This window comes from Colletes latitarsis, chromosome 10, assembly GCF_051014445.1.
Source record: "Colletes latitarsis isolate SP2378_abdomen chromosome 10, iyColLati1, whole genome shotgun sequence".
NCBI lineage: Eukaryota > Metazoa > Arthropoda > Insecta > Hymenoptera > Colletidae > Colletes > Colletes latitarsis.
The window spans coordinates 14,895,055-14,904,130 of NC_135143.1; the positions used below are offsets into that span (position 1 = coordinate 14,895,055).

Below are 9,076 nucleotides of genomic sequence, written 5' to 3' on the forward strand. Positions count from 1 at the left end.
CGGAACGCGAGGAACCATAAAAACGAGAATATTAAAAAGCATAATTGGTCATATAAAACGACGAATCCGAACATAGGTATCGGTTAATTTAAACAATGATCGCATACATCAGACATGAATTATGCTCTCTTTAAGCAAGCAAAAGTGTGCGGTATAAAAAGAGGAATCGGGGGAAAAAAATTTCATTAGTGTCGTGGTGGAACGTATTGTAACAGCGGAGTTTAGAAGCGGAACACAATGAAACCGATTACAGTGGCAATTTTCATCGCGCTGATTTATACAGTTGCATGTAAGAACCATCACTTTTACGACGTATTACCTTTCTCTGATTTCCGGGATTTATGTAACATTTGTAGTTTTCACTATAAAGAAGAATACAATGATCATTGTTTTGCATCATTACTTCTAATTTGAGACATGTAAAAGATTATTCTATCTTTGAGCAAAAGCAGTTCGATCCTCAGTATGATGTAATATTATACTTACAGACATACCTAATAGGGCTCTCGCTGCATCCAAAGATGATGACTCTGATTCAGCTGAGACTACTACTCCCAAACCTACAACTACTACTCCCAAACCCACCACCACCCCTGCCCCTACCACCACTCCTGCCCCTACCACCACTACTCCCAAACCCACTACTACCCCTGCACCCACCACTACCCCTGCACCCACCACTACCCCTGCACCCACCACTACCCCTGCACCCACCACTACTCCAAAACCCACTACAACTCCTAAACCCACCACTACCACACCCAAACCCACTACTACTCCCAAGCCAACCACGACCGCCAAACCAACCACAACCACCAAAGCCCGTAAGTGTGCCAACATAAACGAAAAATATTCTCTGTCCTCGACGCACAGCAATCCGTGGAAAATACTTTCGATAATTAATAACGAAGCTCTATAATATTATATTCCAATTTGTCAAAATAAAAAGTAAAATTTAATGCAAAAATCGGAGCATCTCTCCAAAATATTGGTAGATCATTTGTGTCGTTAAAGGAAAGACTACAAAGGTATAAAAGAAGAAGTAGTACGAATCATTCGAACTATACATATACTGAGTTTGATTTTGGCTTATTATATGAAGTAAATAAATTTTTACAAATTACAATTATATACAGCACGTCCGAAGTGTGGCCGCCACGAGCATCGTACTAAATGCGTCGAGTGTCAACTTACGTGCGAAAACCCCATCCCCAAACCCTGCAAGAAAGCGTCGCAGGTAATAATAAAATTTTATTTTAAATATCAATGATAAAGACTAAATTAAGCTGTAGAAAATTCATTAATCCTGGCTACTTTTATGTCGATAGTGCACCAAAGGTTGCGCGTGTAACGCGGGTTACCTGAGAAACAGCGATGACAAGTGCGTGCACTACCTATCTTGCAAGCCCAAAAAGGGTGAGTAGTTCGCAATTAGCGAATCTTTCCAATCTTTTAAGTAAAAGCAATATTTACAACACGCTGCAATTTGTTTTACAGGAGGCAAGTCATGAACACGCCGCGCATAGAAGACGGTCAAAGCTACGCGAGCGATGATTGAATTTACAATAAGAAACGAAGAAAACAATACTTTTTGAATAATTTCGAGGCGTGCCTGTATAACGAAAATAAAAATAAACATCTGTACACTGTGCAGCACGTAAATATTTATATCTGTGTGCCTCCAATTAAACGCGGTTAATTACATTTATTTCAGAGAATCCGCGTGTCAAAGTGCACGACCTATACGGTCAGATTGGATCTCGTTGTGTCCCAAATATAAGTCGACGACGGTATTATCGCGCGAGGGTTATTCCTTACACACGTAACCGCGTAAAACGACTCTTTTCGAAAAATATTTACTATCGTCGAAACTCGCGGGAAAATTTCCACGCGATTTGCAACGGTTAAGTCGAGATCCCCAATAATTTAATCGAATCACCGTCGAATTTACCAATTATCAGATGGAGCTGATTGATTTCCTGATAGGAAGCAACAAATATTATTAGAAGCATCGAAGATGAACAAAATATTATTGGCCACCAACGGAATTTTCAGAAATTCGATTATCTCGATTGTAACTCTGACTCATTCCAGAACGCAGTAAATTCGCCATTTTTTCAATAGACAAACTCTAATGTTTATTCTTTTAAGTATCCGAGCAGAATTTCTCCTGTTGACATTTTTTCGAAAGTTCCTCGATTTCGTCGGAGCTGTTGACACAATTTTGGACCCAACTATTCGTGTATTAAGAAATCTCAATTAGAGGAATAAATACCGATCGCTACCCGTCCGGTGTTATTTGCGCAAATACTCTCGCGCTTCCAAGAATATCTTAGCGCAATCCAAACAATGCAAAGTCAACCGAGCAACGAACACAAGGACACTTTTATTAATAATTGCTAGCGTTCGCTCAACTATCCAAGACGAAAACTTTGTGTTTAAACATTCAGAATATTATAACAACTTTAACGATTAAGCGACGACTTCCTAAACGAACCATCAATTTACTCGATAAATCACGAATAATTTTTAAATTCTTCCTAAAAAATCAGTATGTTTGTGTCTTTTTGGAAATGCGATTACATGGTAAACAATTCGGCTAACAAAATCGGTGGCATAGGTCGTTATCCTAAGAGATACCCCATAACTTCGTTTCTCTTCGACTAATTAACGATATTTTCCGCCGATCTTCATGAAAACATGTCGAAATATAACGAAAACCGTTGACGTAATTATTTTAAAAAGACAATGAACAGAGATTAATTGGCAATCGGATAAAATCGTGTGGGAATTAGAAAAACGAACTAATATTGTTATTAAATATAAAAAATATACATATAGAGACTGCTTTCCGATCTAACCTTAATATCTCGTAGGTGTTCGGATTCTGATCTTTGTTTCCGATGAAATCGTACGTGCGACAGAGGAGACCTCGTACAGCACGAACGGAGAATGCAAAATAGGTCGCTAGATACGCGAAATGTGTTAACGAGTTCGACGAGGTCGTCGAATAATCTTGGAAAAATTCAGCCTTTGTGTATACCTGTTAAACATCTTCTCGTACACTCGTCACCCTTTAGAATAAATTTAACAGCAACTGTTCGCAATGCTATCATTGTCTATTGTAATTAAAAATGTTGACCTCGTAGAAAATTCGACAGTCATAAAATTATAAAATATATCTGGAAAATAACAATTCTGTTTTTGAGGTCCTCCAGAAGAGTCAGTTCTACAAAATTAAAAACAGACACAATTGGTGATATTTTAAGGAATGATTTAAGAAATTTTGTTTGCTATTATGAAAAGAATGCAAAGTAAGAATCGAGGGGTCCGCGAACAGGTGAATTTTGAGGAACACCGATATAGAAATTGCAGTATCGGATAATGGCTACTCTTTGTCCGCGAGTCGTACGATAACATAAAGTAGAGTTAAAGTTATACCAGTTCAAGATATCGTCTCAGATAATCTACAGACAACGCTAATCGCGTGAATAAGCGAGACGAAATCACGGAATGGAAGTGGTAAAAATTCAAGAAAGCAAAGGCGAAACAAGGCGCGATGGTCTCGACACAGATACGTATAAAAGCTGATGAACGCTGAGAAATATCGTCATTTGTTCCGTACAAATCATTCTGCTACCATGTCGCGTGCTATAGTTCTTTTTTTGGTCGTCGTGGCTGTCGCCTACACCAGTGAGTAATCGGATATTTCCTCAAAGTCCTCGCCAATCATTAATTTCCACAAAATTCTACACACAGATTTGATTTATAAGTGCTCTTTTTAGACTGTTTTGTAGACGTCTTAAACATTATATTTAGACTTCGTACAACGTTTACTTATTGATATTAATTTTAAACATGTTCCACTCTTAAAATAAAATGTTTATATATCATTTATCGAGATTTTGAGGAACGAAAAAATTAATTGTGAACCTTATGGGTCCCTATAATTTGTGAATTTGTTTGCAGTGGCGCTTCCTCAGGAACACGCGGCCTCTCAGGAGTGCGGACCTAACGAAGAATTCAATGCGTGCGGATCGCCGTGCGTGTCCACTTGCGAGAAACGAGCATCGCCGATTTGCACGCTGGTCAGTGCTTGTTTGTTGCAATTTAACGCAAACGATAGTTGATCGTCCGATAACAAAATTCGACCAAACCTGTCGGGACGTTTGATCGATCGAACCGTATCGGGCACAAAGTCTAATCTCGGATTCTTTGTTTCAGAGATGCGAAATCGGTTGTCAGTGTAAACCAGGATTCGTGAGAAACAGAGAAAACAAGTGTGTCCTCACTCGTGACTGTTAAGCACTGAAAAATCACCATTGAGAACGGAGTTTTCATTAATAATCTCATTAATAATCCGATCTTCCATCCAGCGAAACTCGAATAATTATTATCATTCAATAACGACTGTTGTATACTTTTGTCAAAGTTGTGTATCGATGCATTCGTTGCTGAAAGTTTGTACACAATTAAGTTATGTTTCTTTCAGGGATTAAACAGATTTTATTACTCGTACATTAATCGTTATTATTACCACTCGCTAGAATTTTAGTTCCACTTTCGAAGAAACTTGGACGTTTCGAGATGATAAACTTGTAGCGTGTCTAATATTTGTATTTGCGCTATAATTTGAAAAATCGAGGATATCCTTAAACGGAGAAAACTGGCGCGGCGGTTAACGCGTTAAGGGTCGTAAAATTTTATGTAGGATAAGTTTGGATAGTTTTAGAGATCTTAAAAATATTGCCCGCGTTGCTCGAGCAAACGCGGATCCAACTTTACGAGATGATCCCTTAATGCATCTGTGTCCAACTCGACTTTACGACCTCTATCCGCTTTATCTTCAAGACTAAAGTCCCCATTTCGAAACCGATCGCACCATACTTCGTATTTCCATGTACCAACCGTTTTATCGTATGCTTCACATATTTTGTTGGCAGTTTAATTCACATTGTAAGATATTCACACCGTAATACATCGATCATAAAAATTTAACCGTAGGGGCATATTATTCTCGTATCGGTTCGAACTTATTATCCAAATTTGCGAAATGTGATTCCACGGTTTTCTTCCTCGAATTAAATATCAAAACAGAACCTAATCAATCGCCTCCGATATTGCTGCGATTATTGAAGCAGATAAAATGCTCGATTGAATTGGAAAAGATTAGATATTGCCTCAAGTTTGCTAGTTTTAAAAAGAACTTTAGAAATAAGTATTTCTTACATAACTACGAACAACTGGTGACAGAAGTAACGGTAGCGCATTTCGTTAATTAATTCCAAATATCCAAATACTTCGTGGTTCTCCGAATTTACGAGAACGATGTATTTATACCTAAGTAAACACTTTTTAAAGAGACGTTGAGTTATCGGTTCTACACGTTTGCCTTTCAGTTAGATAAGTTAAAATGATTCATTAATAACATTGCCAGCGATAAGATTTAAACGACTCGTGCACGGTACGATTTTTCGTACGAGAAACCGCGATGATGATAATAATACTTCGTCGTTTCGAACTTTGAAATATTAAGAAATCAGAATCCGAAATTCAAGATAAAAAGAAATGCATTGTTTGCATACACGTATATTAAAAAAAAATATACACGAAATAAAAATATTATTATAAAAGTAGTTGGAAAAGTGACATTTTTAGAGGGAGCAGTAGTGATTATAAATTGCAACGGATGGATAAATGTCTAAATTCAATTTATTCTTCATTTTAAAAGTTATATTAATTCCCTTGAAAAGTAAATATAGCGAGCAATGGCGACATCATTCCACTTAACAATTTTTGGGCAGGACACATTTATTGTTGGAATCCCTCATGTATCCTCTTTTACATTGGCACCGTGGAGCCTTGCACACCTAAAATGAATCAAATCAAAATACGTCGTTCGAATTTCCCCTACCGATGACACTCGTGAATAGGTCCAAATGAAGAAACATGTTCAGAATTTCTCTTAAAAGTTACACTTTAAGAAAAATAGACTGTCACTAACCTCGATACAGTCAATATGCATTTTCTGTCCACACTTGGGCTCGCATTCGCTCGAGCATGCTTTCATTACCTCGTTGGCAGGGCACGATGCGTTGCTCACTGAGTAAACGTGAAAATACTTAATTCGAGGAAATATTATGCACCGAGAACGAAACGCGTCGTTTTAAAAATGGAATAACTTATATTTAACAAATTGATGATACCAAACTATCGAACGATACAATAACCAATAGCAGAAATGAGCAAAATTATATTTTACTTTGTCTTATAACTAGGGTTTTATTCGAGAAATTTTATAATTTCTCCATAGATCGTTTAAGCAACAAACTTTATTTAAATTTTGCACGTTTCTGCCTAAAAAGTACTCACAACTAACGTAAGCAACGACGACGAGGAGAAAAAGTATAACGGTGCGAGACATTTTTGGGTAGTTTTCGGATTACCGTAGCTTCAGAAGCAACTGTACAATCCTCAAATCGAGACTAATGCAGATTTACGACATGGGCTAGTTTTTATACAAAATTTTCCGACCTTCCCAACTTATCGCTGTCGTTTGTTACACTGTATCGGAGTAGGGTATGATTTATCATTAACTTTTATTATCAATACTAATTTTTGCGTAACCGTAAAGTTTCGAAATTTATATTCTTCGGTCGCGTTGTCTTCGTTCCATCGAAACAGCGAGCTCGTTCCGGAACAAGTTCATTTATCAGGGGGGATGGTGGTAAATTATCGAGTCGCGGGTTAATGTTGCGTAAAGTAGGTTCTGTACGCGGCAGCTTGTCTATTCGGCGTTACTCGCGTGTGCACACCGGACCGAACGAACGCCCCAGGTTTAATCACTATCGCATCGAATCTCTGCAAACCGTGACTTTTCTCGCGTAACTAACGCTTCGAGCAAACAAGCCGGCCGCGGCGAATCGCGAAACGCCCGCATAAATTACCGATTCTCCTGGATTACTGGCTAACCGTGCAAAACGAGAACTAACTGGAAGGAGATATTCGCTGGTCCAATTAACCACTCAACGAACGATATTCCTCCGCTTCACAAAAATGATCTGCCTTTTTTGCGGCCTAACAGAGCGCCTAGGATCTCGCTAACGAGGATATTTCTACTCTAAATTGTGCCCAAAGGATTTTTTAAATTAATCTCAATGTATCGAGTATATGAAAAAATTGTTTAATCCGTTTTTCCAGTTTCTATTTCCTCCAATTTACGCGTTGGTTGAATATTGAAGCCTCGAGCGACGCACGGGGGAAAAGATTAACAACGCTCGACGCGGGTGAAAATTGTCGACCCATATAAACAGCGGCGAGGCGAAATCCGTTGTTTCCAATCGTTTCCACCCCTCGAGATTTCACTTTCCCGACAAAGCAATACAACGAGCCGAAACAAAATGTGCCGGCTCGCGAGGGAAACGCGCGACAGACACGATCCGCGGCACGTGCGACCGGTTTCATCAGCAACGTTTTCAGCCGTTCTCGAGGATCCTCGGGGAGAACTGAATCGTCAGTTTTACAGAAAGGGAGCATACGGGGTTGGGTGGCGAACTAGCGAAATTCATAGCACATTTCATCGAAACCAAGAGTCTCCCGATCTGCTTCAATATGTTCCACGAGCGAAGCTGAACTCGACGAATGTTTTCGAAATCGCATCGTTTCGTTCAGAAGAGAGACAATTGATAGTTTAAAAGGTTTTGGACGCATATAGGTTCGCCACGACGAGACCAAAACGTACAATGCTCCTTTGCGAGATAAAATAGCGTGATATAAAGTATCCTTGCACCTAACGGTCCATTTACGGTCGAAAATTTAGTCCACGAAGGGCGTATAAAGTCTAAACGAGCGAACCACCGTCGTGGGATACAATTTATGGAAATCGAAGCCCTCCATAACGAAGGCTTTGCGAATCTTTTGTCCGTTTTGCGTCTAGACCAGGCCATTCTCAGCCCGTCAATCGTCTATTTTCTTCTAGATCCAATTTAGAAACATTTTATACTTTGGTAAAATAGTTTCTCCACGCTCTGTAGGAGCAGGTTGAGCAGCGTTGATTAGCAATAGGTGACTGTCTACAACACATCTCGACGATCTCTGAACTCTCTTATCTGGGTTCAAGTTAAAATTTGTCGATTAAGCTAATCTGCATCGTCGATCAACGAAAAACAGGTCGATGATCAGCGACGACTTGATTACTCCCGTTGAGATAATTACTGCAACGAATGGATGCTGCATCGAACCGAAAATAAAATAGTGAATTAGGAAACGATCGATCGGACGGAGGAGACCGGATTCTTCGAGGCATTTAGAAGCGCGTGCAATTAAAAGCTGAGCGTTTCTTTGCTTTAATCGCCGAACACTCTCGTCCAATTGCCTCCGATCGTGCTTAATTGGTGTGAGACCGCTTAATCGACGAACGATGCTCGCCTGATCGAAGGCAACCCATCGAACAGCAAAGCGAAACGTTCTGCGTCGTCGAGGATTCGTGATGTTGTTGCATTTACATATTATGAAATTATATACATTTAAAAAGGACATTGGTTTGTTCGACTAATTCGATCAACTTTTTATCCTCCACTGCTCTTCGTTTAACGTTCACTCTTTAATAATATTGTATTAAATCAAACAAGAAACTGGGAAAAACATTTTAGTAGTAAAAACTTAAAATAGTAGAGAAACGGTAGGTGAATTTAAAACACAGTCGATAAGAGAGTATAGAGCGATTCAGAACTTGGCGGTTCTAGATACGGATAAATAAATTGAAGGGAAGTAAATTAAATAAACAGATAGGAGACTTTGAGGCAAGGCCTCCGCAAACAAGGCAGCAAAGATGAAAAATCCGCATCTGCCGTATATTCAGCCAGCCAGAACGTTGGAACAGAGAAGTAATGTAGTCGAATTTACGAGAACAGTAAGAATAACGAAGACATAAATTTTCGATACACTGAACGAGTGAGGTTGGTCAAGAAGAAACACGGCGACCATAAACTACAATAATCGTTATAATCAAACAAGGAAACCACTAAAGATCGAGAATGCATGAGTCTAGGAGCAAGTTGACGAAGGATATCGAAGG

The 9,076-nt window shown here is 39.1% G+C and overlaps 3 protein-coding genes across 3 annotated transcripts; 2 read left to right on the plus strand and 1 right to left on the minus strand.

Annotated features, from left to right (window-relative positions):
* Positions 1 to 143: 143 nt before the first annotated feature.
* LOC143346444 (uncharacterized) lies at positions 144 to 1,668 on the plus strand. Its single transcript, XM_076774543.1, has 5 exons — positions 144 to 289; positions 489 to 824; positions 1,137 to 1,237; positions 1,329 to 1,416; positions 1,498 to 1,668. The coding sequence occupies exons 1-5, from the start codon at positions 238 to 240 to the stop codon at positions 1,509 to 1,511; spliced, it is 591 nt and encodes a 196-aa protein (XP_076630658.1). The 5' UTR covers positions 144 to 237; the 3' UTR covers positions 1,512 to 1,668.
* Positions 1,669 to 3,561: 1,893 nt separating this feature from the next.
* LOC143346445 (chymotrypsin inhibitor-like) lies at positions 3,562 to 4,518 on the plus strand. Its single transcript, XM_076774544.1, has 3 exons — positions 3,562 to 3,693; positions 3,970 to 4,088; positions 4,225 to 4,518. Exons 1-3 carry the CDS (start codon positions 3,591 to 3,593, stop codon positions 4,303 to 4,305), a joined length of 303 nt encoding a protein of 100 aa, XP_076630659.1. The 5' UTR covers positions 3,562 to 3,590; the 3' UTR covers positions 4,306 to 4,518.
* A 1,176-nt stretch (positions 4,519 to 5,694) lies between these two features.
* On the minus strand, positions 5,695 to 6,522 carry LOC143346446 (chymotrypsin inhibitor). The gene is made up of 3 exons (XM_076774545.1): positions 6,373 to 6,522; positions 6,005 to 6,102; positions 5,695 to 5,870 (listed from the first exon to the last, which is right to left on the minus strand). The coding sequence occupies exons 1-3, from the start codon at positions 6,422 to 6,424 to the stop codon at positions 5,787 to 5,789; spliced, it is 234 nt and encodes a 77-aa protein (XP_076630660.1). The 5' UTR covers positions 6,425 to 6,522; the 3' UTR covers positions 5,695 to 5,786.
* Between the last annotated feature and the right edge of the window lie 2,554 nt (positions 6,523 to 9,076).

What these genes read in the sequence shown, in the direction of transcription:
- LOC143346444 (XM_076774543.1), top strand. Translation starts at nt 238, where the DNA reads ATGAAACCGATTACAGTGGCAATTTTCATCGCGCTGATTTATACAGTT. An exon ending in GCTGATTTATACAGTTGCAT is followed by an intron (nt 290 to 488) that starts GTAAGAACCATC and finishes TTATACTTACAG; the next exon opens with ACATACCTAATAGGGCTCTC. An exon ending in AACCACAACCACCAAAGCCC is followed by an intron (nt 825 to 1,136) that starts GTAAGTGTGCCA and finishes AATTATATACAG; the next exon opens with CACGTCCGAAGTGTGGCCGC.
- LOC143346445 (XM_076774544.1), top strand. Translation starts at nt 3,591, where the DNA reads ATGAACGCTGAGAAATATCGTCATTTGTTCCGTACAAATCATTCTGCT. An exon ending in CGTGGCTGTCGCCTACACCA is followed by an intron (nt 3,694 to 3,969) that starts GTGAGTAATCGG and finishes ATTTGTTTGCAG; the next exon opens with TGGCGCTTCCTCAGGAACAC. An exon ending in CATCGCCGATTTGCACGCTG is followed by an intron (nt 4,089 to 4,224) that starts GTCAGTGCTTGT and finishes TCTTTGTTTCAG; the next exon opens with AGATGCGAAATCGGTTGTCA.
- LOC143346446 (XM_076774545.1), bottom strand. Translation starts at nt 6,424, where the DNA reads ATGTCTCGCACCGTTATACTTTTTCTCCTCGTCGTCGTTGCTTACGTT. An exon ending in CGTCGTTGCTTACGTTAGTT is followed by an intron (nt 6,103 to 6,372) that starts GTGAGTACTTTT and finishes ACGTTTACTCAG; the next exon opens with TGAGCAACGCATCGTGCCCT. An exon ending in TGCATATTGACTGTATCGAG is followed by an intron (nt 5,871 to 6,004) that starts GTTAGTGACAGT and finishes GATTCATTTTAG; the next exon opens with GTGTGCAAGGCTCCACGGTG.